This window comes from Caloenas nicobarica, chromosome 1, assembly GCF_036013445.1.
Source record: "Caloenas nicobarica isolate bCalNic1 chromosome 1, bCalNic1.hap1, whole genome shotgun sequence".
Taxonomy (NCBI): domain Eukaryota; kingdom Metazoa; phylum Chordata; class Aves; order Columbiformes; family Columbidae; genus Caloenas; species Caloenas nicobarica.
In genome coordinates, this window is record NC_088245.1 from 87,439,818 (window position 1) to 87,466,031 (window position 26,214).

Sequence of the window (26,214 nt, forward strand, 5' to 3'; positions counted from 1 at the left end):
AAGTTTCCTTTTCCAGGTTCTTGCTGTAATTTGCTTTGTTTTGAGAGTCTTCTAGGGGTGAGAAATCCTGCAATAGACTGAAACTCCAGACTGGTGGTCACTATTCTCACCTATCCTGTTGTGGAAAGGGGAAAGAGCATACTCTCTCTCTCTCCTGACTTTGCATATCTTATATACAGTACAGACTTTGGTTATTTTATTACATACCAACTGTATGGACTTTAATGTGTAGCTCTTGTATGTAGCAAATAAATCTGTATTAAGCCTTTGCCTCTGTCTGTGTCCTGATGGGACAGTAGGAGTGCCCCACTTGCCAAGTGCAATGTTTCCTTTGGGAACAAGGATTCAGGAACAAATAGTTCAACCTTCCATAAGCCCTAAAACTTGTCTCTGTCCCCCTGCCTGTAACATGCCACCATAGGCCTGTGCTGAAAAGGGTCTGACCTAGAGCTCATGTACTCTAGAGTGGGTGGGGAAGCTGCAGCTCTGTGCAGGAGACTGCTCTATCTAGTATCGCTTCTAAAGTCCTGCTGCACCTATACTGGCCTGAAACTAGTGTGTACAAAGGACTCTAGCCTATTGCAAGAGTCTGGCATGAGGGTGAGGTCCAAAACAGGATGAGATAGTATTGTGCATTAATATCTTGATCTATAGATATGTACTGTACTTTGGCCTTCAACATTCCTTACCACAACCTTGGGACCCCAGGATGTTCCTAAGTGGTTTAGGGGCTGAATTGGGGAATGGGGGCTGGATATAACGGTTGTGTCTTGTAATTGAGCTCTGATCTCCAAGGTTTGCAAGGATGCATTTTCAGCCCTCTCCCAACTCCAGGACAGCAAGCCTTGGGGCTAACAGCCTCTTCTCAGTTAAAACATAGGTGAGGAACACCCTCCCTTGGGGACTTTGAGGTACAGCAAGGCCTGTGGATGAGATGTTCTCTGGAAGGGGGTCAGTAGGCAGTGTTCATAGAAATGTTATGCTTGAAGTAGCTCATTGTAATGCTGGAAAGAACACAGCCTGCAGTGCTTGTGTGAGCTTTTTTTATTAGCCTGGGCTATGATGATCTATAACAGACTTGAGAACAGGACTTGATGGCTACTGGTTAGACAGGGTCACCACACAACACAGGAGTGAGGCAAAAAGAGAAGGAACAGCAGGAAGCAAACAATAAGAATAAATATAATATTCCTCAGTGTTCTGGCAGGTCTGAGGGCTACTTTCTCCCATTTATGCATAGATAAGACTTGAGCTAAGTCTTTCCTGATGGAAAAATGAGCCAAATTTACACTACCTTTTTGCCTGATGTTGCATAATAGAAATCTCAAACCCAGTACATCTCTGAGGCTGTCTGCAGTGATATAGGACAGCTGTGCAGAGAAGCTAGGTAGAGTTTAATCAGGGATGGAGCTTAGCCTGGGACAGAGGTGCTGCATGAGGGGTCCTCTGAATTATGAGTGTCCATGTGGGTAGAGATGTTTGAAGATGCAAGGTGTCTGAACTGCACTATAACATCCTGAGACATAAAGAACAGTGTTTTGCAGGTCTTCAGGCCTGCATGAGGCTGGAAACTGCTGGGAGGAGGGCCAGTGTGTGTGCTGCTCCCCAGCTCTCCCTGCTCCACTTCCCCAACCTCTCCTTTCCCTTTTGCTCTGGGAGACCACTACTAGTGACCTGTGTCTAGAGACAAGCGGGAGTGGTAGGTAGGCAGGCATTTCTGTTGTTTGCATGAGCTTGGGCTGTGGGCCATGCTTCTCCTGCTCTTTTCCCTCTCTGCTGCCATCCTCAGTTCCAAATCTTGAGGAAGCTGTCCCAGGAGCCAGTGGCAACAGCCATGCCATCTGCCGTCACCCCCAGGCAGCTCACTCTGTTGTCATGGCCAGAAAGGATTCCTATGGAGGGAAAGAAGAGAGATCAGAAGAAGAAGTGGGGCCTGGGGGAAATGAAGGGGTTGACCATGCTGAGAACACACTGTAGGCTGTGTACCTACACCCCTGTGCATTGTGCTGTCTGTTCCTGCACAACTTGTTACAATCAGTACATGTCTAGTAAGAACAAACATGCAGAAGAACATTTGTGGCATACAGCCACCACCCATGGGACTGGCCGAAGAACAATGATGTTCTTGGGAAGGTCTGGCTAGCTGAATGTTCATACAACCACTTTCACCCTGGAGAAACAGTAGGACTAAGAAACAATGGCATCCTTGATAAGGCTGAGAAATAGCAATGCTGTTGATGGGCTGCATTATAAATTTTCAGATTTTCATCTGAAAGAAAAGAGGCACTTGGGTGTATTCTGTGTATGAGCATCACAGAGTATCCAGAGATGTTGGATGGAAGTCCAGGTCCATGCTCAGCTTGGTACCTGGCCACCAAGTGGCACTGTGAGTAGCTGGCACTGGCAAACAGCAGAGGCTAGGAGAAAGTAGGAAATACTACTGGTACTTGTGAGCAGTTTCAGCTAACAGGAACCTTAACGCTCTTTTCTCCCTTGAAACAGTGTTGTTTAAAGGCCAGACTTCCTTAACATCAAAGCCAAGAATTCTTCTACCAAAAATATAGTTGTACTACTTATTATGTGCTCCTTAAGGGTGAGGAAGCTTTATTTGGTTTCAGTCAGTATGAGATGTGTCCTTTTTAGAAAAAATAAAGGCATTTTCCTTGCCTTGGTAGGGTCAGAAGACCTTACAGGGAATGAAAGAGGGGCATCCAGGAGGCACTCACCCACACGCTCTGCTTTCAGGGAGTCCCAGATGTTGCAGTTGAAGTCATCATACCCAGCAAGCAAGAGGCGCCCACTGCGGGAGAAGGCGACTGATGTGATTCCACAGATGATGCTCTCGTGAGAGTACACTATGAGCTCCTGGTCTGCCCGGAGGTCAAAGAGACGGCAGGTGGCATCATCTGAGCCGGTACAGATGGCTTCACCATTAGGGAAGAACTGAGGAGGGCACACATCAGATTTTAATCAGGATGTGCCTTGCAATTTTTCTCAATTCTTCACCTCCTCTCTAACCACCAGGACACCACAGGGGTAGGAAAACTTAGTGGGACAAGGCACCAGTTAATAAAAGTTGAGTCTGCTGAAGGAGGAGACTGATGCTTCTCCTAAGACCTAGTAAACCCCTTCCACCTCAAGAAAGCAAATGACCTAAGGGCTAGAGCTATTGCAAGATGTCCCAGTGCTTGAGGGACATCCAGCTGTTAGTTTGGGGCTTGACAAGTGTCCACGCACTATTCCCCAGCTGGGGTCTGGCACGAGTCAGAGCTATGACAGCTTTCCTCTTTTTGATCCTCCTACATCAGCCTTCTCATACGCTCTCTTTTTCTGTATCCTTGCTCTGAGGAGCAAAAAAGAGCTTCTCAGGAGCAGGTATGGCAGAAAATGATATGGCTGGCAGGGTAGCCGTGGGACGGGTGAGAAAAGCTGTACTAATTGCAGTCAGTGGAGGGTGGTTCAAGCAGCAGACATTGCAGAAAAATGGCAGACTCATTTGGTTAGCTGAAGAGGATTAAACTGACATGTTTCATGTCCTGCCACCTCTAGGGCTCTGGTTTGAATCCTTGCCTCTGAGGGCAATACTTGCCCCTACACATCTGTGCTGCCTCCTGTGAAGATTTTACCTTCAGAAGATCTCCCTGTGATCCCAGGTTCCCATTTCTGCTGTCCGGAGCTAAGACCCTCAGCTGAGTCAGATATTCCTGCTGCCTCATGTGTGTCTTGCCCCAGGGCTCCTGGACCATGCCTGAATCGCGGTTCTCAACAGCTGCTGTGAGCAAAGCTGCAGCAGCACCCATGTTAGGGTGCTGAGCTCCACAGATCACAGTCTGCTGGCTGGGTTCAAGCAGTGCTTTGAGTCAGACCTAGATGCTTTTGTCCCCTGGTGCCCAGGAAGACCCAGCCTCCAAACTTCGGTGGACTCAGGCCCTCCCTGCTTCAGGCTGGATCATGGGGCTGAGCTCTCCTGAGACCCTTGTTCCCCACACAACCATGACAGCTTATTTCAAGCTTGTCCCAAGACCCTATTTCAGAGCTGGCCCACCATCCATCTTCCTTGCCTCCCCACCACTGTGCAGACAGCATACATACGCAGATGGCGTTGATATCAGACTCATGCCCTGAGAAGGTCTGACGGCAGGTGCCCTCCCGCACATCCCACAGTTTGGCAGTAGCGTCACAAGCCCCAGAAATGAAGAGTTTGAAATCTGGGGAGACAGCCAAGCTCATACAGTCTCCAGTGTGACCCAGGAACACTGTCTTCTGCTGCCCTGTCTCAATGTCCCAGAGTGCGCTGTGGGAGAGATAAGAGCTTCTCAGAACCAACCCAGGCAGAGCAGATCTACAGCTGGGCTGAAGAGCTGTCCCACTTGCAAACACAAGGAGGGAAGCCATGAGCCTGGCTACAGCATGGGAAAACGGGTGAGAGTATCGCTGGAGTCAGCTGTATACAACAGGAGATATCTTCATACCTTTACCACAGTAGAGAGAGACTAAGGCTGGGGGTGTGTGGGGTTTGACTGTATTCCCATAAATGCAACAGCTGAAGGGAATACTGAGAGGAGGTAAGAGGGACTCACAGGAAAACAGCTGAGAAAGGTCTGTCATATCCACGCTTGTAGGATGTACAAGCCGTGTTCACTGGGATCCCACACTACGGTCAGGCAAACAAGCCCCATGTAACCTTGATCTCTGATGGAAATGCCACATCCCGACTCATCCTCGGTCAAGAGGTTCTTCCAAAGCAAGTGTTGGAACAGGGTGGGGGGTGAATAAAGAGAGTCACAGCCCAGCGAGACCTGAGAGCCAGGAGTCAAAGGATCCAGGCACTGGCTTTGCAGGTGTCCCTTGCACAGTGTGTAAGACTTAAGAAGTGGAGTGTGTGTCTGGGCTTCATGTAAATTTATGAAGTTTTGTGTCCTGGCATAAACGACACAGTGCATTGTAAGAGCTGACGACATGGTCCCTACTGCTTCACCAATAGATCTGCATCTTGGTGTGTCCTTAACCAGGAAAAGGAGAACCTGTTCTGCCAAGGGAGGAAGAATGGATCTGGCTTCCTAAGGTGCTCTGCATGGCTTCCCTGTGCCAGAGCAACTGGTCCTTAGAGAGTGGAGTGCTGCAGAGCAAAAGGACTGCACTTGCTGATGTCAGCTATGCCTCTAAGAGCCAGAGGTCATGTCACTAGGATGCAGAAGATAACACTCACCATGTGGTATCTCCAGAGCTAGTCACAATATTGTTGTCATCAAGAAATCGGCAGCAGGAGAGGTAACCTGGGAAGGGGCAACAAGGAAATGTGAGAAACGGGGCAAGTTTGGAAGCAGAGGGCACCCAGGTTGCGGGCAGGCAGCACACACACCTGTATGGGCTGAGAGCTCCCTGCTCACTTTGACATTGCCTTCACGAGTCTTGAGGTTGTAGATGGAACACATATTGTCAAGGCCCCCACAGGCCACAAAATTGCCTGAGGGTGCATAGGCACAGGTCATGACCCAGGAAGAACGCAAAGGGATGGCATGAACCTGGGAGGACAAGAAACCATGTCAGGACTGTGGCAGCAGAGAGAGCAGGGCGAGGGCACTAGCTCCAAAGGGACCCAGTCTAGCATCCTGGTTTGCTGCAGCTGTCTGACTCCTACCTTGTTCGTTGTGTATGTGTCCCACACAATCAGTTTCCCATCTTGTGAGGCACTGACCAGAAGTCTGTGAGAGAGGAACAAGATTATGTTAGTAGCTCTCTTCCCATCGGAGCCTTCTTGCCCTTCACACCCATGTGCTGCCCTGCACCCAGCAAATCGGCAGCGTCTCTCTCACTTGGAGTCTGTGGACCAGTGCATGGCATAGATCTTGGCCAGGTGCCCACGCAGGGTTCTTCGGGTTCGCATCTGAATGCGGCCAACAACCTCTACTCCAGACACAATCTGAGGAAAGATGAGGAGGAGAGGAAGAATTAATCTTGGTCTGACAGGAGCTTTACTGCTCTCCACATCTCTGCCTTCTAACTCTGCTTCCCAGCTGTGGATGATCCCCTTTGGACTGGGGCTAGCTGTCCTCCCCACACACTCACCTGCCCAGCCAGCCCTGTCCCTTACCTGAGCAAGCGTTGTGTCTGCACAGGCTTTCCGGGCATCCTAGAGAAGAGACAAGAGCAAATGAGACAGAAAAAAAAAAAGCCATATGATGAAGGCAATGGCACATGAAATTCAGGGGCATACCCAAGAGCTAGTCGGCTGCTAGAGGTAGGAACCGTGGCTTTGCTGTGTTTGGATTGTAGCCAGCAGAAGGGGATCCTGGTCTGTGACCAGGTCACCTCAGCACCCATCAAACATCAGGAAGGTGAGCCAAAAGTTGCTCAGCATCCAGTTCCCCATACTGCACCCTTTGCATGGATCCTCCTGCTTGGCAGAACACCAGCTGCCTTGCAGACTGAGGAGGTCCCAGGGACACACTACACCCTCTGCAGACAAAACGCCCATGGCCACTTCCTTCTCACTGTTATAGAGTCGCCTCTTCTCTTCCTTCCTCTCCCCCTCCTCCCCCTACCATGCTATGAAGATCTCCACCAGCACTTAAAGAGTGGTGCAGAACTGCAGAGGGCTCCAAGGATGAAAGCTCAACTCCAAGTTGTGGCTGAGGAGAACTTGGACACGAGGGGTGGACACTCTCTCAGCAGTTTAATGACTGTTGCCAGCATTACCGCAATCTGCTTCTTCAGCTGCTCAGCTTCCTGCTTCATCTGTTCCATTTCCCCCATCTTTCTGACCTAGGGGTGGCTCCTCCACGTGGGGCAGCCTTGACTCTGGGGAGACAAATCAAAGGAGAAAGGCGTGAGATAGAAAGGGCACTAATATATGACTGATCAAGTATGCAAACATAGGCATCTCTGATAAGGACTCAGCAACCATTTAATGGCTGAATGATTGGTAATATTATGCTGTATCTTATCAAAGCCCTTAACACTTGGAAAGTTTGTACTGGGCCTGATCAAAGGTCCATTTGGTCTTGTATGCTGCTTATACTTACACTTGGAAGCTGAAGACCTCCAGAATCTCTTGCTGAGGTTCTGGCTGCACCTGTCCCCTCATCTCCTTATTTATAACCTTCCAATTCCAGACCCTACCAAGACCTGGGTCCTTTCCATCAGCTTCTCCCTGTCCACGGCCAAGCTGTCCATTTCAGCTCCAGGAGTAGAAAGCTTGATGAGGGGAGACCAGTGGCTATTTCCTATCATTTGTCCCAGGCAAAGCATCACCAGTCAGTTCCCACCACCTCTTTTACCACCAACAAAACCTAGGGGCTGTTGAGGTGTTCTGTCAGGGTTGCCTTCTAGTTTCACAACAGCAACAACAATAAGAAGCGGGTACCTAGGGAATGATCTAAGAATAACATAAGCAGATAGTAGTATTGTATTTCTGCTACTTTCCTAGCCCCAGCTTTTCATTGACTTTCAAAGCTAAAGGGAGCATTACTGTATGCAAATTTTTTATGAACTTTTCTTCTATGCTTTTGTCCACAGTTTTTGCACCCATGCTGAAATTCAGCATCCTCCATGGTGAGGACTTTGACAGCTTAGTGGCATGCTCTGCGAAGAAGTTCCTGGTTTGGCTACTCCTGGATGGCACTAATTCCACTTGGTGGTACCTGGCCTTTGAGTTGGAAGAATCAGCAAATAACTGGTCTCTATTCACCTCAGCATCACCTGTTTTTTTAATAGATCTTTGTCATATCTGTCTGCATTCACCTCTTTTCCAGACTGCAGAGCACACTTACTAATTCCTCCCATGTAAGCTGTTATGTCCTATTACCTCTGTTGTTCTCTAAGGCCTTTTCAGTTGTTTACAAAGTATAGGTGATGCGTTTTTGCAGGGAGGGCAATAAACCGGAACTGTAATCCATATTCAAGACACAGGTGCACCATACGATTATACACCATCTCTGTTTTGTTCTCTCTTGTTACATGCACTTAAATTTCACCAGTGATCCCAGCATTTCCCAATCTTGTGGACAAATCTTGTCTTTGTTGCTTCAGTCTTTCTCCTGGGTAGGTGTGAGTGTCCAGATGTGCTCCAGGTGTTCTTCATCATTAGAAACAGCACTTTGCCTCAAGGCCAAAAAATGCTCTATCAGCTTCTGCAGAAATTCTCCTGGTCCCTGTGAATCACATCATCTCCACCCGCCTCTGGCCTATTGACTGAAGGCCTTGTTTCTTCCAGCCCACGGGGCTTTAGATCCTTCCATGCCCGGCTGCTCTCTTGCTGTGGACAAGCACATGCAGGTATCTCCCAAGTCCCACCTTTGTTCACTGCTTTGTAGAGGTCATTGAGTTTCCTTCCAGAATCCCTTACCCTCAACATCTCTGTGGCTTTCCTTTGATCCAATGGGCAGGGTGAGTTTCTGTTTGGCCAGTGACTCCTGAGGCATGGCTTAGGAGTAGGAAAGACAAGGAGAGAAACGTTTCCCCCAGCTCCCATGAGGCATGAGCTTATCCCAGAGACAATCTACACTTTGCAGAGGAAGACTTGTACCTGCTGCCTGCAAACCTGAACGCACAGTACTGCTGCCTCTTCCCTGCTCCCTGCCTGTGCACTGGATGTGGCTGCTGGTCCCAGCACATGGTGAAGGATCAAGAGAGGAGCCCTGGGCTGCACCATCAGGGCCTGGAGGCACAGGCCACAGCGGTGGCCTGGGGCTACCAACCTCAGCTATGCTGAAGGATGGGGACAGAGCAGCAACTGAGCTGGGCCCTTCCCACTGTATTTTTTTTTCTTCTCACATTTTGACAGAGCAGTGATGAGGAGGTTCCTTCCAGCAAGGATACATATCTGCACCTAGATGAGTGACGTTGGCCATGAAAACCCACCTACATGCACTTCTACTCCTTTGGGAAGAGTTGGATACCCCACACCATCTCTCAGCTAACTGACAGACTGGGGAGACGCTGGAGAAGGCCTTGTCGCTGTCAGTAGAAGGCTGCACATCCTCCTTATCTTGTGGTGTTTGCCCCTCAGCTTCAGCGTACAGACAAGATGCAGAGACTGTGTCCAGCTCTAGTCACTGCCTCCTAGCATACCAAGTGGCAGCTCTAAACTTCCAGCCACTCTGTGGAGACCAGGCCTACCATTACAGAATCATGGAATAATTTTGTTCAGAAAAGACCTTTAAGATCATCAAGGCCAACCATTAACCTAACACTGGCACTAAACCATGTCCCTGAGAACTTCATCTACATGTCTCTTAAACACCTCCAGGGATGGTGACTCCATCACTTCCCTGGGCAGCCTGTTCCAGTGCCTGACAACCCTTTCTGTGAAGAAATGTTTCCTAATATCCAAACTAAACTTCCTCTGGTGCAACTTGAGGCCTTTTCTTCTCTTCCTATCTCTTGTTACTTGGGAGAAGAGACCAACACCCTTCATGCTACAACCTCCTTTCAGGTAGTTTTAGAGGGTGATAAGGTCTCCCCTCAGCCTCCTTTTCTCCAGGATAAACAGCCCCAGTTCCCTCAGCTGCTCCTCATCAGACTTGTGCTCCAGACCCCTCACCAGTTTCATTGCCCATCTCTGCACTCTCTCCAGCACCTCAGTGTCTTTCCTGTAGTGAGGGGCCCAAAACTGAACACAGTATTTGAGCTGCAGCCTCACCAGTGCTGAGTACAGGGGGATGATCACTTCTCTAGTTCTGCCGGCCACACTATTTCTGATACAAGCCAGGATGCTGTTGGCGTTTTTGGCCACCTGGGCACACTGCGGGCTTATATTCAGCCAGCTGTCAATCAACACTTCCAGATCCCTTGCTGCCAGGCAGCTTTCCAGCCACTTTTCCCCAAGCCTATAGCACTGCCTGAGATTGTTGTGACCCAAGGGCAGCAAATAACTTTTTTATTGTCCACACCTTCCCCTTTCTCTGTTTTCCCTAGGACTGATCCTACCTGCTCTCCATCAGCCCTAAGCATTAGATTGCCTTTTCTTAGTGGGCCACCTCTTCCCTCTGATTCTCTCCTTCCAGTCTCCTCTGCATGGTCCCCAAGGTCTGGTCTCTCCACAGCAAACCCTTCCTAAAGCTTCCTCTCAGCTGGAACGGGACCGGCTCTCTGCTCTCCAGGCCATCATTTCATAGAGCATTGGCTGAGATAATTGTCCAGTCACCTGCCTTAAACTGTCATCATGGAATTCTGGTTTTTTCTGCCCAGACGTGCATGGAAGCAGGAACCTTTTTCTCTCTTCCTTCCATTCACCTGCAATTTTTGCCCCAGGTAAAGCTGGCTGCCCATCCTTCCCACCACCCACCGGACACCCAATCTTCCTTGCATCCCTCCTGATTTTTACCATCCTCTTCCCTTCCCTGGGTGTTTCTTTCTCAATGCTGGCTCTAACATGGGAGTGCCAGTTCACAGCGCCTGCTCGGTGAAATTGCACAACCAGATGAGGGGCTTTCGGAGCCGGTAGGCAGATCAAAGCGCAGGAGCACAATGTCGAGCACGGATAAAAGGGGCTAAATATAGATAAGGTGCCACTCAGGTTCAGGACTCTGTCCAAACCCTTAAATCCCTTTGAGAGAACACTCTAAATGAAGGTGGGAATTGTTCTCAGCCTCAGAAGGACAAGGAGCCACAGATGAGTGATAATAATAGCTCCAGTTTTGCCAGTCGCCTCTACCAGTCACGTCCAGTGCAATTTGCAGAGAGAGAGTTACCCGGTCCCCATTGGAGCACAGCTGCCTCCCAGGAGGACCATGGCAGGTGTGCAAAAGAGCAGCTTGTCATGGTCATGTAAATTTAGGACAGGAAATGGAGGAATCACATGGGGGAAAACATAGGAAAGGGGAATGGAGCTTGGAGTCTGTCCAAGGCATGTTCTGCTGTGACCAGTGGGACCTTAGGGATGCACATTTCTTGTGGATCCACAGATCAGCTCGCAGTTGCTCATGGTAGCTACTCAGCCTTGTTTTAAGAGGAAAGGCTTCTAAAGTGTGCATGCTCAGTGCTTTCTGGAAGTATGGGCTCTTTCAAATGGATGCTAAGCAGTAGAGGAAACCAAGTCTTAGGCACCTTTAAAAAAGCAATTCGCTGCCACCCCCCCAGCATTGCAAAGAGCTGCCGTCAGGAGGACCTTGGCACCAGCACTGGTCTACAGACTTGTGCTTCCTGCAAGCATCACTGAGGTGTGTGGCACAGCTAAACAGAGCCCGGGCTTAGTCAGTTCATGCCAGCCCTCTTCTGAGCTCTGCCTTGGCTGTGCTCATCCAGTTCACTGTTCTTGTCTTTTGAAACCACATTTCACTTCTGCTCTCCAATGTGACAGTTCTCCTCCCTCCTGCCTTTTCCAACAAACTTGCTGGAGGCACCTGCTGTAGCACTCCTGTATGTGAGCAACCAGACCCATCCTGAGCTCTCAGGTGTCTGTTCATTGTAGACCCAATGCCTCTACCATGGCATGAGGATGAGGAGAGTCAGGAATCATCCCTCTTCTGCCTTTTGCTGCCACGCCATGGCTTTTCAGGGCAGTGGCTGTGTCTCTTGCACCATACTAGGGCAGGGGCCCTGCCTGCACCCTGGGGGACTGTCCTGCTAAGCCATCTGCATCATTCTCTAGTGGGGATGCGGATGCAAGTGATGGGTGGGAAGAAAGGGGAGGTGAACCCCCTTATTCCCTATCCTCTGTGTAGCTTCCCCCACCCTGGGAAGGGAGTGCTCCTTCTGTGGGATGCTGAGAGAGCCATAAATAGAAAAGGGAAAGGTGCAGGAGGGAGGACTTAGTATTAATATGCAGCATCCCTGGGTCTCTGTGTAATCCCAGGCTGGCCTCACACACTTGCCCTGGTGACCCTGGGCTCCTTCCAGAGCCGGATACAGAGATGATCCCCCTCTCCTGTGATGGAGATCAAAGGCCAGGGTAAAATTACCCTGCTCCGCTCCTTGCTTTCTGAGGAGTCCTTCTCCAGCCAGAGAAGCAGCCATCTGCAAAGAAGTGTGCGCAGGGGTGCATTAGGAGTGCAGGACTGCATACGGGTAGTGAGTGCCAGGTCCCTCTGGGGAGGTGTTACCCTCCAGCTCCAGTCTGGAAACTGGTGAGATTTACCTGCCAAGGGGAGCACAAGCAACCTCGTTCCAGCGCAAAGCCCCTTATCATTGTAAAGACATCTCGGTGCTAACCCTAACTTCTTCCCCGCTATGGTCTTCCTTCCCACATTCTCAGGTGCCTGTACATGAAGTCAGACCTCGTACAAATACTCCCCACAGCATCACATCCAGAAACCCTGTGTCCCAAGCTCACCAAGGTGACCTCAGGCATCGCAACGAGGCAGCATCCTTACCGGGATCTGTAGGGCGAGGTGGGTTGCCGTCCCTCCTGTACGGGACCCTCACGGCTTGCTTCACCTGCTGAGAATGGCTTCCTGCCAGCCAGAAGCCCCTCGTCCCTGTCCAGTCTCCAGTCAGTTCTTCCCGTCCACTCAGCGGGTCCTTTGCTGCCTCTCTGCTCCTCAGCCTCTCCCAGGACTGATCTCCCCATGGGGAGCTGGAAGGCTCTGGACGGGAGGGGCTAGGGGAGGGCTGATTCCAGGAGCAGCGTCAGGCAAATTAAATCAGACACCAGAGACTTGGGGAAATCGGATTGGGACGTAATGCAAAGCAGGTGGATGGGGAGGGGTGAAAAGAGAGAGTAGCACACTGCTCCTGAAGGGGAAGAAACCATCACCGGCAGATTTGACTCCCTCTGTTTATATCAGACACAAACTAATAAAGTGAAGATTAGATAGAACAGGCTAGGATTATCAGCCACTGGGGCAGGGCTTGCTGCACCTCACAGTCCACAGGAATCCCCGTTTTCCCAGGGACAACATGCCACTCATGTCCTGGGCAGGGCAGGAAAAGGGATGGAGCCATCTAAGGTGGTCCTGTCAAAGGAAAACTCATGGCAGAGCCAGGTTCACACCGTCTCTGGGCAGCAAACTGGGCTCTGCATGGGGAAAACAGAACTGGGCACAGGGGCCAAGGGTGGCAAAAGATTTGGTGGCGTGCCTTTTGGCAGCCACTTTAGTGGGATGCTGTGAGGGGATTATCTTGGCCTCAATCTCTTTTAATCTCTCCCGCGGCTTTGGCCCAAGCCTGAGATAAATACCTTTTAACGGATCTCATCTGACGTCAGGAGGCCATCAGTCTAATCACCCAAGCCACCTTTGGGCAAAACAAGCCAGAGATGTGGACACTGGCCCCTCACCTCCCAACACATCCCCATCAAGCAGGAACCATCCAACAACCCCACATGAATCATCGGGACAGACATGTGAGTGCTAAAGGATGTGATGGACCTCCCACCAGGGAGAGGGAAGTTGAAATGCACACATGGAACGGTCTTTTTCCTGTGACCCTGGGAAGGACAGAAAGTAAAAACGGTTGTCCATGCAGGTTTACCAAGCATGTGTGTTAAGGAAGTGCCAGGGTTCAAACTGAGGAGACTTACCTTTCCATGGAGCAGGAGCCCTGTGCCAACAGTGACATGGGGATCACCCATCCACCTCTCACAATGTTGGCCCTGGCCCTATCGATTTCTTCCATCTGAACTGTAGTTTGGGTCTCCATGTACAACTCCCACCAAGGCCTGTGTATGTCATGACCACAGGTTGATCTCTGGCTCTAATGCTTCCCAGGAAAAGGGTCACTGCGCTTTTCCATATTCCATACCCACCCCATTCAATTCCTGTTTGGCTACCATGTAATCTCATCTCAGGACACTAATCCCCTGCGTAGTGACAGCAGATTGTCTTTGCATCAGGGTGGAAAATCATAAACAAAATATCTCTTTTGCTTTCAGGGGCAATTTGGTGCATAGACAGGGAAAAAAAAAAAAAAAGTAAGAGATACTTTGCTGCAGGAAACCATGAACATACAGTGCTTTTTCTTAAAGGGACTTCCCACGTTTTCCAGGGGTTAGTCATGGCAGACCTGACTTTCTCTCTTGCTCTCCCTTACTGGAAGCAGCTGGCAATTACTTTCTTTCACTTAGGGCTCAGTCTCCTTCCACAACTTGTTAATTAAATTTCCATCAGCAACAAGGGACAATGTCTCCCTCCTGGTGTACAGACTCAAGCTCCCACCAACATCTGTGTCCAGCATTTTGTTTTTATTCCATATATTCACAGTCCCTCACCTTTGCAGACCAGTTGTGAGGTTATGGAGTTTGCAGGTGCCTAGGAAATTCAGAGGCTGCTGTTTCGAGTTCCTGAATGTGACAGCCCTTACTGAAAGGCCTCAGGCTCCTCCTCCTCGTCTTGGATTTGGCCCTGGATGACCAAGAATCTGGCACTGAGAGGAGTGGGGTGAGGAGACCCTATCTGCTTACTTCTGAGTGACATAAACACATCGGTGAAGCAGTGAAGAAAGTTCCTGTTGTTGCTGACTTTAATACTCTGTCCCTGCTACCATTTTTTGGCTGCTGGGATGTCTCAGACAAGAAAGCTTCATCCCGCCCCATCACTATGGCTCTAGCATGCTAATACATTGCTCCAGGCCTCTGTGGTCCTGGTTCTACCAAGACCTGCCAGGCCATGGTGTGTGTCAGTCCTGCCCCCAGGCCCCACGTTCTCAGAACTCGTCTCTGGCGCGCAGCTCCTTGGGGCGCTGTGTCCTGTCTGAGCCAGGCTTGCGTCTCCAGCTCATGGGCCTGGCTCCACCGCTGGAAACAGGAAGCTCTGAGGAGGATCTGCCACTGTGATCAGCTCCCTGACGTTCTCCTCCGTTAGGCCGGTCCTGCTCCACAGCTCTTTGCTGCATCACCTCCTCTGCCTTCACCCGCTCCTGCAGCCATGGAGACAGAGATGATGTGAACCCCTCTCTGCTAGGGTCTTCATCCTGCTCACAGGGGCTGACAAGACACATCTCATCTTTGCCACATCCATCCAACCCCTGCCAGAGCCCACCGTCTCTTGTGGGACCCATCATAGGCTGGCCCCTCCACCAGGTACCTTGTCAGAGGACAAGCCCGAGCTGCAGCACTAGGCTCTGCCCCATGGGAAAGCCCAGAATCCATTCCTCAGGGGGATTTGATCTGGCCTGGAAGTACTTGTATTCAGTTCTCCAACATGGTCCTTTACCTGTTCAGCGTGCTCCCGGGAGTGTGTGTACCAGAGAGCCATGGCGCAGCGCCTGCCACGGCTCACTGCCCACACGCCGTGGGGGTTCTCCTTGCCAGAGCTGAAGGCTACCAGCCTCCCACACTTAGGACGCACCTCAGCCTGCCAGGAAAGAGAAGAGACAATGAAGCCAGCGTCACCCTACTCTGGGGTATACGGTCATTGTACGTGGAAGAGTGGAGAGCCACTAGGCACCCACTGCCAGTCTATCAGCAAGGCAGGTCTTGCGGAGGGACAGAGAGAATCTAAGGCACAACCTAGGTTACAGACATGCACAGACTGGAAGAGCCTGGAACATCTCAGCTAGGAAAGAGTTAATCTCTCCTCTATCTGAGATTTGCGTCGATTTGCCTTTAGGTGCCCCTATTTGAATCTGCCACAGCACCAGCACTGGATTGCTTTTGGAGTGATGGGATCCAATAACCAAATAGTTTCCTCCTGCCCAGACTAAGTCTCCTGCTCAGTCCTCTCTTCTTCTTTTGGCCAGTCCCAGACTTACTGTGACAGTCACAGTGTCCATTTCAGTGAAGAAAAGGCCCCCACCTTGGAAGTCATCATTGAGGTAGAGAATGCCACTGTGGATAAAAAGAAAGAGGACATATGGAGGGTGGAGCTCATTCTTCCCAGGTGCTCCCCACACTCCTTGTCGCAGGAGGCTGTGGGACCTGAATGATACCACAGGTTCAAAGTGACCAGATCACTCTACAGGAGAATCCATTTGGGGGGGTGTTAAATACAGCAGCGCCTGACTCAGGGGAGTCCTTGAGCTGCAAGCCACAGGAGGCTAGGAGAGCATGCCAGCAAGATAGTTCTACGCAGTTGTCCTGTTCTGTTTTTAATCCTCTTGTAGCATGTATCTGTGACACTGCTGTGACAACACCTTGGGCTAGATGAACCTGCATGATGCTTTTTAAGATTGGGAATAATCCAAAAACTGGAAGAAGAGACTGATGAACAAAGCAAGCCATGTCTTAAGAGTCAAGGGATTTCAGGGTGACATAAGAATGGTCAAAAAGAGGCTTAGTGCATGCATAAAACAATAATTTCTTTTACTAATGTTAGACAAAAAGAGAAGTAGCGAGGCCATTGTGCAGTGCAGGTGAGACCACTGTCAACCGGGTCAAAGAATGGGCCACAAACTATTATACTTGCACTCCTCTTGGTGTTCAATTAAGCTGATAGAAAATGTCAGAGAACAAGAGAGGCTTATTAATGGCACTGTGAGAAAGAAACAGAAATCAACACTGTGGCTGCTGAAGCAAAACATTATGGACATAGGGACACTGAGAATATTACCAGCCCTGAAACCCAGGAAGTTATAGCTCTTCTGCCCTTGGGTTTCAATAAGACTTTGAAGTCAGGGTGGTAACATGACTGAAGAAAAGCAAGGACAGCTCTCAGATGCACGAAGGGGTAGGAGGGTAGGAAATAACAGCTGAAGCATGAACAGGCCCACTAGCCTGACCTCAGTAGGCTGCAGGGCTTCAGACTCCATTTCTGAGAAGGGTAATTGAAGGACAAAAGGTAAATAGAAAATGGTCTTAAAATGTAACATGGGGGTACTAAAAGCAGATTGGGTTAGTCACACAATCTTTGACAAAACAGTTGATCTCACAGGCATAGAAAACATGCTTGATCTCAGCAGTTTGGACTCTGGTAAGAGTCCTCAGAATAGTGCCACTGGAGAAATTAGTAATGAACATGGAGAAGATGAAGAGGAACGTATGAACAGCTCACACTGACTAGTGCAGCCCTGGCACCCAAAGGAGTGCTCTTTGCCTGGAGGAGGATCACTGGAACACTTGGACCCCTGGGCTCAATACTGTTCAATAGTTTCACTAATGACGACTGCACAAATACACAGAAGAGATCCAGGAAGTCTGGAGCACAAACTTCCTGGAGTTTGTCCTCATTCAAAACAACACTGGAAGTGCTCAGCCCTCGTGAGCTGGTTGGTAAATCACAGTTCTCTCTGCAAGAGGACAGGAATACTCCTGGAAATAGCTCAGTGACACAGATCCCAATAAGATATTTTAATATACATTCAAGCAGAAGTCAGAGAAGCCCACTGCCAGGCAGGTGACAGGACAGCTTTCCCACAGGAAATACAGAGATCTAACCAGTTACACTGCAGAGCTTGGTAACTTTACAATCTGACTATACCACATCAACATCTATGTCAGAAGGGAAATGGACTCAATGATACCTCAACTCCCTCTAAGTCCAACATCCTTACCAAAGGCTGCTCAGAAAAGATTTCTGCTCTGAGTACAGCTGCCACTCAAAGAAAAGGCAAATAAGATTTCTGGATGCCAATATATGGGACGGTAAATAGCGGGAATCAGCTATAGAAAACTGACCTAATTTGTCTGTAGTATGCAACAATTGTCCCTATCTTTAAAATATTTCAGGTTCTTTCACAGAAGAATATAAAATTCTGCCACAGGCTGGAAAAAAACCCAAAACCTTTCACATAGAATGGAAAAACCAAACATAAAGTATTGGCAGTGGATCTTGAGAGAGATGAATGGGAAAATATTCACCAAAGTACACTGGCTGCTCAAACAAAGGAAATCCAAGAAGCCTAGTTCTCCTTTTCCTGTAACTCATGGACAATGCACCAGTAAGACTATGAAAGATTGAACATGTTTAAAAGGAACAGCTGGCAGTGCTGCCAGTGGGCAGTAGTACTGTGGTAGACCACTAAGAAGACAATTTGATATCATGGTTCTAGTTCAAGCAGCCTCAGCGCCTCATTCTGCTCCCTGTTAATGCTTGGGGAGGGAGCAAGGAGAAAGACTAGATCTTCTTCCCAGGCTAGGAAAGGTTTTTTACACCTCATTCTGAAGGCACTGATGCAGCCTTTTGCCTGATGCTACAGCCCTGGCTGGCTTTGAGCCAACAACGCATCACTTGGTTTCCATAAGCTGAGCTTATCCTCTGATGGGGCTGTGGAGGCATTCTGATGTCCACACCATCTAATGCAGGTCCCCTTCTTCTCTTACCTGTAGTCCCTGTACACGTAAGCAGGCGGTTCTCTCCAGCACTCTTGCCCCTCAGGATCCAAGAGACAATTATCAGCGTGGACAGGATGACTAAGATCCATACGACCTCCCTGTTCCTCTGAAAATGGAAGTTTCAAAAAAGAACATGGGCATTTTCAGTTTCACAAAATGAGGCAGAGAGGAAGTGGCATGGCGAGAGTAAAGGGAAGAGAGTCTCCTGAGAGCACATGGCTGGGACTGAGGAGACTCCCCAGGAGACATGGACTAACAGGGTGAAAGATTCTTTACCATCTATAGCTGTGCGGCACACAAGGTGTGTGAATGAGAAATGGAGTTTCTTTCCAGGAGTAAAGTAGGACTCTACGATTTTACGTGATTTCTCACTGGCCTGCAGAAACAATTTAGCATCTCTCCAGTCCACGTCCCCATTCTGGGCCAGCTACAAGTGAAAAGCAAGCCTGTTAGAATACTTACATACAAAAATATTCTAAGAAATTACACACATACACAGTGCAGAAGAAGAGACCTGTGTAAAGTCCTGTGGTCACACATGTAAGAAAAGAACATGTTTTCTCATGTAAATATAAGTCAGGAATACATGTGTACAGCACAGAAATTCTTTCCTTCTACTCAGCACATGAAGCCACATCTGGAATGCAGTATCATTTTGGGTCCCCCATAAACAAGGGACACTAGCAAATTGGAATGAGTCTTCAGTGAAGGGTCTTAAGATGGCAGGGGTGTTGGAGCACATGACTTCAAAAAAGAGGCTGAAAGAGCTGGGTTTGTTCAGCCTAGAGAAGGCCAAAGGAGGATCTAACTACAGTCTCCTGTCACCTGAAAGGGGGTTATAGAGAAGATGGAGACAGTCTCTTCTCAGACGAAGACACTGAAAAGACAAGAAGCAATGGGCAAAAGCTGCAGCAAGGGAAATTTTGTCTAGATATAAAGAAAGATTTCATCTTCCTGGGAATGCTACAGCACTGAAACAGGTGCCCAGAGAGGGTGGGGAATCTCCACCCTTGGAGGTGTTCAGGACTTGCCTGTGCAAAGCCTTGAGGAATCTCATCTAGCTTTGGAGCTAGCCATGCTGAAAGCAGGGGGTTGGACTACAGGTCTCCAGAGGCTCCTTCCACCTTTATTTTATTCTCTAATTCTAAGCTAAGCATGTCTGCAAGACTACCTCACAGGAACAAGTAGCAATCTCAAAACTCTGTCTCATAGGAGAGAAAGCACTTTTCAAGCCCTCCATGTACAACATGCCTAAACATGATTGTAGAGGAGACTGCATGTGTGCTTGTGAGGAAGATAACACAACCGTGACCCCATCCAGAGTGCACTTCACAGAGGAAAATGCTGGTGTGGCAAACACTCTTTCTGGACAATCAAGGAGGCGACAGACTGACAGAGCCACTTACCTGCATGGCCTTCAGAACTGTTAAGCCTTCAAATCTCTCATGTGGGGTGTGAGGTGATCGTCTTGCCCGGTAGCCATCTCCTGCTTCTCCTGCTGCCTGGAATAGGATACAGATGACACACATTAGGCTGCCACCTCTCACCCTTAGGAACACTACAACTCTGCCTGCTGAGGAGGAAAGTACACACACAGAAGCTCCTGCAAGACTCAGGCCTCACCTTTGTCAGCCGGAGGAGGTCCTTACACTCAGACTCGGTCAGCACTCTGTCAAACACAACCCTCTGGGTTCCATTCATCTGGTGGGAATCCATCGTAACAGCAATACCCTCAAAAGGCAATGGACCTGTCAAGAAGCAAGTACAGACAGACATGAGTGAGCTTTGGACAAGAAACCCTCACACAACAACCCCCAGCCTGGATAAAGAAGTGGAGAGACGCTACACATTCTCTGAGAAGACAGGACAGTTCCCCAGAAGTGTCCATTCCTCACAGACCTTGGGCCACTTGCACCCCTCACATGCTTCAGGGGAACCAGAGCATCAGCTGGGGAAGCTGGCCTACAACGCGTGCTTCAGGAGCCAGCAGAAACGTGGGGCTTGCTGGGAGAGCAGCAGGGAGCTGGGGAAAGTTGAGTGCACTGTGGATCGTAGCAGCAGAACAGGTCCAGCCTGCTGGGGTGAGGCTCTGGAGAAAAGAAGCAGGTAAACACCTCAATCAACCCTCCTTTCAATAACACATCTTATGCCAGAATTATCTCCAGTGAATTTTTCTACTTTCTTCAGCCCTAAAGAGAAGCAATAGGTATTAGTTGGTGACTTGATCTTTTGATCTTTGGCCATTTTGCTTCCCCCATCTCTGACCTCTAGATGGTCAGGAATGCCAAGGTACTTAGATCCTCAGAATGATCTGCTCTCCCATGCGTCACAGTACAGAACCACTTGGGTTCACTTCAAGCAAAGACTCCAGAACAGAGCCCCACAAGATGCCGTGTGTCCATACATAAGAATAAAGGACCAGCAAGAGCACAGGACTCTGCACTGCAATCTATAGCATTAAGCCACAACCATCTGGACTTGTGTTTTTCAGGGAAAGACTTGCCCAAGCCAAATAGTCTGTTACTAGTTTCCATTTCCCACCTCTCTCCTTGTCCCCTTCAGAAAAAGGTTGTTTGAATTTGGGCTGGTGGAGTTGAACCAGCTTTGGTGTAGACACTCCTGCCATACTGAACAGGGATCTGCCAGTCCACAGGCTTGTCACATATTCAGACACCACTACACTCAGCTTCTCCAGCCACAGTGCTCTTCGAGTTCCCATCCCAGAGATGTACACAGTGAGATTTTCAAGATGACACATGCATTATAGAGGGAGAAAAGAAACAGTGAGAAGACTTGTTGAGCCATTCGAGTCAGTCTGCATCTATGCTAACATTCAAATGTCTGACAATGGAAGAAAAGACAGCGCTTAGCCTCGCTAAGCCTGGCTGACTGCATCCAAGTCCTTCTTTAAGCTCTTTTACTCACCCCTCTTCTCCATCTCTTCCACATCCAGAGTTTCCTGCTTTTGCTTCTCCTGATCCTCTCTCAGGAGCAAGGGAAAAAACAGACACCGTGGCTGTCAGTACACAGAGCTACGCCTAATCTTCCTCTGTGGCAGCATTTCACACCCTTCCTGTTCCTGTTTTGCCCATTCCTCAGTAGGTATTACTGTTCCTTGTACCACCTCTGCTAGTCCAACCCCATCCACTACCTCCGATAGTTACATTCCGGTTCTAGTCAACTTGGCCAACCTTACCTGTGTTTCTCCTTTAGGTTTTCAGGAATCAGCTCATCTGGAGTCCAAAGATCCTATAGGAACAAATGCAGATGGTTCAGTACACAACAAACTTCTCCCACATCCGATGATATCAAACAGCCAGCTCCTTTTCCCCCTTCTCCAGTGAATATCAGACCAATGGTTCTGGCCTGCTTCTGATGACAGCCAGATTGGGGTAATGCATCTGGTCACTTCAGCAATTTCCAACTAACTTTAGTCCTGGAGCAGCAGAAACTCATAAGGACTTGGGAGTCCTTCTCATCAGTGTCTGATCCCTTCTGAAGTGAATTCTGACAACTGTCTTTGTGAAATCAGGGCAGTAAGATTAAGATTATACCATTACTTACAGGGTCGTCAAAACTTTCTCCTAGATGCTCCACTGCATAATAAATCAACTTCTTCTCCATCAAAGATCTCTGCACATAATGTTGAATAACCTAAGAAAGCAAAGAGGCTGTCAAACAACCACTCCACAAAAGACAATCCCATCCCTATCCAGGGCAGAAACCTGCCCCAACACACTGCTGTGCACTATGAAAGCCCAGTTCTGTCCCGCAGGGACCCTGCCTGGTACAGACTATAAGTAAACTCAGGCTCCAGCTTCTTCAATCCTGGGCTTGGTACACATCTGCTGTGAAACGTCCCCCCTACTGGACCATGATTCTGTTGTGTGGGACAGGGGAGGGCCAAAAATGTACAGACCTGGGGTTGTAACTACCTCTCTGGCTGTGACAGCTGTGTCCTCTCCCAGTTCTGTGTGATACTGTTTCATTTTCTCCAACATTGGCTCATCCATAGGATAGAAGAGCAAGTAGGAAGCAGCACATTCAGCAGCCAGCACCTGGTTCCCAACTTGGGCAGGGACAGAACAGAACAAACAGGTATGTCTCTGAAAGACCTGATGTTAGCAGCCAATGTGCACAGGCCAGCAGCACCCAAGGTCACAGTCACAGTCCAGCAGCAGGAGGCCTTACACCAAGTACACATCAATCCCCACCTAGTTGGGCTTCTACCCAATGATGGGCAGACAATACAGGGAATGAGCCCCATTAAGAATGGGCCAATTTTCAAAATTTATTGGGAGCTCATTCAGAGGAAACAGAAGAAAAAAAAAAAGAAGTATATTTGGAAGAAAGATGGTCCCACCTCCCCCACATGATAAGGGATCTAGAGGCTTCTTTGAGATACAAGTTTTACCAATGACTTGAGACAGGAGATGAGAGATGGTTGGGTCAGTGTGGGAAGGAGTAGATGTATCTATGAGAAGAGCTGAGGGATGTATGAAAGTGACAGGGTGGCAACATGACCAGTGCTGTGACAGGCGATCAGTTCAGTGAGGGCAGGCAGGGCTGACTCAGAAAGAACAGCGCTGTCAAGATGAGATGCAAGCACATGCTCTAGATGGGAAACGCAGGCCTGTTCTGGAGTCACATACTGAAAGACAGGGTAAAAAATACACAGTAGATAGTTGGAGCAAGAACTTGAAATGGAGTGTGCTGGAGAAAAGTGGGAAAAACCAACATTAGAAAAGCTGCACAAGAAGACTGAAGTGGACCACAAGGGACCTCTCCCACGGTGGCCACAGTCTTGAGCAAGAGAAGAGAGGTTCTGGGAAGAGTCGGAGGGCAGAAGTGGGAAGCAAGAGGCAGAGCTCAGGTCAGTGTGCCACTTCTCCCCATGATTCCAGGTTCAGAGGAAAAGGGCAAGTTTAGAGGTGCCACAGCATAACCCACTGGCTTGTGACTGCTCACCTTGATTGTAGGCAAATTGCAGTAAGTCAAGATGAGAGGGTATGAAATCTTCTGTGGCAGAAATCCGCCCCGGCTTCGTGGCGATTTCAAGGACACACTGCTGTCTGCACTTCAAAACCTGAATATAATGGGCTGCAAGAGAGATGAGTAAGAAAGACAGCAGCTCCCACTTCTGCCAGACAGGAGAGCTGAAAAATGAGGCATGTCCAGCGTGGGGAGCACGGCCTTCCTACCCAACCTGCCGTGCCTCTAATGCTACCTGCAATGGCTTCGTACAGGCCAGGCTGCATCTCCTCCTCCTCGTCTTCATCCTCCCGAGGCCCTTCACACAGGGCACGACACTCTTCCAGTGCTGACAGAGCCTCCGTGAGTGACTCCTCCAGCCTGGCCACAGCCTGCAGGTACTCATCTGCATCGTAGTGCTGCACCCCAGCCTCATATGCTTCCTGGAAAGGACAGATCCAGGCCCCTCATCAGTGAGGGTGACACCAAAGGATGCCCTGAGACTTTGGGTCGCTCACAGGGTAGTGCTGACATCTAGGGGCCTGCCTGATCATGCACAGCCCACCAGGCAGTGACAGCAAATCTTCTGGACTTAAGCCAAATATACTTCTGCAAGGCCCTGCAGCCTGCCACAACTGTCACCAGAAAGTCACACTTGCAATAGTTTGTCTTCACCCTGAAGAGAAAGCTTCAGGGAGACCTTCTTGCAGCCTTTCAAATATAAAGGGGGCCTATAAGAAAGAGTGGGCGACCAAGGCCTGTAGTGACAGGAAAAGGGGCAGTTGTTTTAAACTGAAAGACAGCAAATTTAGACTGGAGATAAGGAAGCCACTTGTTATGATGAGGGTGGTGAGATACTGGAGCAGGTTGCCCAGAGAAGAAGCTGGGGATGCCCCATCATTACAGGTGTTCAAGGTCAGGTTGGACTGGGCTCTGAGCAGCCTGATGTATTGAAAGATGTCCATGCCCATGGCAGGGGCTTGGACTAGGTGATCCTTAAATCTCCCTTCCAGCCCAAACCATTCTGTGATTCTACGTACGGGGGCCCTGTCTCAAGCCATGGCCCTTGTGTAGGCACAGATCAGGGTTTCAGACTGGTCCCTAGGATGGGATAAGAGCTGGTCATGCCCAGCGCTGCACCAAACCCTCACCCAGTGTGGTGTGGCCTCCAGGTCCCGGAAGTTGTCCGACTTCACCCCTGACATACGCCGGTACTTCTCTATGTCCTCCCGCATTTGGAGGTGCTGGGGATTAGCGATGAAGAAGGTGTGAGCAGCAGACACAGCCTGATCCAGCTTCTTCAGCTGTGGAGAAAAGGCAGCGGCGCCTGTCACATTCCGGCAGGCCTCTTCACGCCCATCCTTCACCCCAGCTGCCCCCTCGATTCACTCACAAGGCATCTGCGCCCTGTGCTGTCCCGACGTCCCCTGTCCCGGGCTGGCGAGCTCTTGCCCACCAAGGCGAGCCGCGCAGAGCCAGCACGCCGCCCCCGCTGCGCCTGCCCGGGGCTGGCGACCCCCAGGCCCCCGGGAAGAGCCCACCGCGGGGGGCCCCTGGCCGCGCCCGGGGCCGGTCCCCACCTGGAAGAAGGCCACTTGGAGGTAGTTGTAGGGCTCCCTCCGCTCGAAGTCGCGGCGGATGGCGAGGCTGGCACGGTGGGCGGAGGGCGCGGCGCCCAGCCGGCTCCCCAGGCAGTGCTGCAGGCAGTCGGCGCGCTGCAGCACCGGCCCGAAGAGGGCGGCCTCCCAGGGCCCGGCCCGCGGCGGCCCGCCGAGGAAGGCCGCCTCCCGGCGGCAGGCAGCGCGGCAGGCGCGCCGGGCCGCCCGCAGCCCCGCGTAGCTGTGCAGGGCGCGCTGCAGCAGCTCGGCCGCCCGCCCCCAGTCCCGGGCGAAGTACGCCCGCACCCCGTCCGCGTACAGCAGGTCGTAGGGGACCAGGCGGCCCGGCGACGTGGCGGCGGCGGCGAGGAGGACGCAGAGGCAGAGACGGGGGAGGGACGCCATGGCCGAGCCGCCGGGGAGGAGGAGAAGGGGTCCGGGGCGGGTAGGCGGCCTGGCTGGCCCCGGGCTAGGCCCACCCAGGGGGCCGGGCCGGGGGGCGGTGCGGGCTGGGGGAGCGGGGGGAGAGCCGCTGCCGGCCCGCCCGGGCTGGGGGTGGGCACGGCGGGGCACACGGGCGAGCGCCGCACCCGTGCCCACGTCTCTCCGCGGGAGCAGGTCAGCCGAGACCGGCCGCCTCTTCGTGGGCGCCTGCGCCAGCCCAGTGCTGGCCCTGCGTGGGACAGCAGAACCCCGGCAGCTCGCTGTCTGATGTGATACTTCACCCAGGTGTCCGCCGAGCATCTGCCAGCGCTAACCCTCCCTGTGGTACAGCTCGCCCAGACTCCTCCAGCGAGACACCTTGTAAGATGGTACCGTTGATCTGTCACAATCCATGCCAGGAGCAAGGCACACTTTGGCAGTTCATATACCAAGTCACATCTCATGGAGAAGTGCTTCGGAGGTGAAGGGCTATATATAGAATCGTGGAATCATTTCAGTTGGAAAAGACCTTTAAGATCATCAAGACCAACCGTTAACCTAACACTGGCACTGAACCGTGTCCCTAAGAACCTCGTCTATGCATCTTTTAAACACCTCTGGGGATGGTGACTCAACCACTTCCCTGGGCAGCCTGTTCCAATGCCTGACAACACTCTCAATGAAGAAATTTTTCCTAATATCCAATCTAAACCTCCCCTGGCACAACTTCAGGCCATTTCCTTGCATCCTATCACTTGTTACTTGGGAGAAGAGACCAACCCCCTCCATGCTACAACCTCCTTTCAGGTAGTTGTAGAGAGTGATAATGTCTCCCCTCAGCCTCCTTTTGTCCAGGCTAAACAGCCCCGGTTCTCTCAGCTGCTCCTCATCAGACTTGTGCTCCAGGCCCCTCACCAGAACTCGCTCCAGTCCCACAGCCCCTCTGATGCAGCCCTCCCCCCCACTTGCCCATGGCTGGAAATAGAGCCAGCAGCAGATGGGAGGAAGCCCATCTCCCACATAACTATCCCTGCACCTCACTTCCGAGAGATTTGAGCAGGGCAGGAGCCTGCT

The 26,214-nt window shown here is 50.5% G+C and overlaps 2 protein-coding genes across 3 annotated transcripts; both read right to left on the reverse strand.

Moving 5' to 3' along the window:
• Window positions 1-1,785: 1,785 nt before the first annotated feature.
• Window positions 1,786-6,756, reverse strand: GNB3 (G protein subunit beta 3). The gene is made up of 9 exons (XM_065642853.1): window positions 6,700-6,756; window positions 6,095-6,133; window positions 5,817-5,923; window positions 5,642-5,705; window positions 5,363-5,525; window positions 5,210-5,276; window positions 4,093-4,294; window positions 2,727-2,943; window positions 1,786-1,892 (listed from the first exon to the last, which is right to left on the reverse strand). Exons 1-9 carry the CDS (start codon window positions 6,754-6,756, stop codon window positions 1,786-1,788), a joined length of 1,023 nt encoding a protein of 340 aa, XP_065498925.1.
• A 7,358-nt stretch (window positions 6,757-14,114) lies between these two features.
• Window positions 14,115-25,169, reverse strand: P3H3 (prolyl 3-hydroxylase 3). Of its 2 annotated transcripts, none has more exons than XM_065651750.1 (15): window positions 24,700-25,169; window positions 24,271-24,423; window positions 23,376-23,562; window positions 23,117-23,248; window positions 22,084-22,217; window positions 21,713-21,802; window positions 21,345-21,397; window positions 20,690-20,853; window positions 19,772-19,896; window positions 19,555-19,650; window positions 18,425-18,575; window positions 18,137-18,254; window positions 15,631-15,706; window positions 15,093-15,233; window positions 14,115-14,796 (listed from the first exon to the last, which is right to left on the reverse strand). In XM_065651750.1, the coding sequence occupies exons 1-15, from the start codon at window positions 25,120-25,122 to the stop codon at window positions 14,584-14,586; spliced, it is 2,256 nt and encodes a 751-aa protein (XP_065507822.1). In that variant the 5' UTR covers window positions 25,123-25,169; the 3' UTR covers window positions 14,115-14,583. The 2 variants fall into 2 exon arrangements, with proteins under 2 accessions (XP_065507822.1, XP_065507831.1); XM_065651759.1 differs by lacking the exon at window positions 20,690-20,853 and adding an exon at window positions 21,074-21,132 and having other exon boundaries at window positions 24,700-25,144.
• Between the last annotated feature and the right edge of the window lie 1,045 nt (window positions 25,170-26,214).

What these genes read in the sequence shown, in the direction of transcription:
- P3H3 (XM_065651750.1), bottom strand. Translation starts at nt 25,122, where the DNA reads ATGGCGTCCCTCCCCCGTCTCTGCCTCTGCGTCCTCCTCGCCGCCGCC. An exon ending in TACGTGTACAGGGACTACAG is followed by an intron (nt 15,707 to 18,136) that starts GTAAGAGAAGAA and finishes TTTTATCCACAG; the next exon opens with TGGCATTCTCTACCTCAATG. An exon ending in TGGACACTGTGACTGTCACA is followed by an intron (nt 15,234 to 15,630) that starts GTAAGTCTGGGA and finishes CTTTCCTGGCAG; the next exon opens with GCTGAGGTGCGTCCTAAGTG.
- GNB3 (XM_065642853.1), bottom strand. Translation starts at nt 6,756, where the DNA reads ATGGGGGAAATGGAACAGATGAAGCAGGAAGCTGAGCAGCTGAAGAAG. An exon ending in CAGACACAACGCTTGCTCAG is followed by an intron (nt 5,924 to 6,094) that starts GTAAGGGACAGG and finishes ATCTTTCCTCAG; the next exon opens with ATTGTGTCTGGAGTAGAGGT. An exon ending in AGCTCTGGAGATACCACATG is followed by an intron (nt 4,295 to 5,209) that starts GTGAGTGTTATC and finishes TCTCTCCCACAG; the next exon opens with CGCACTCTGGGACATTGAGA.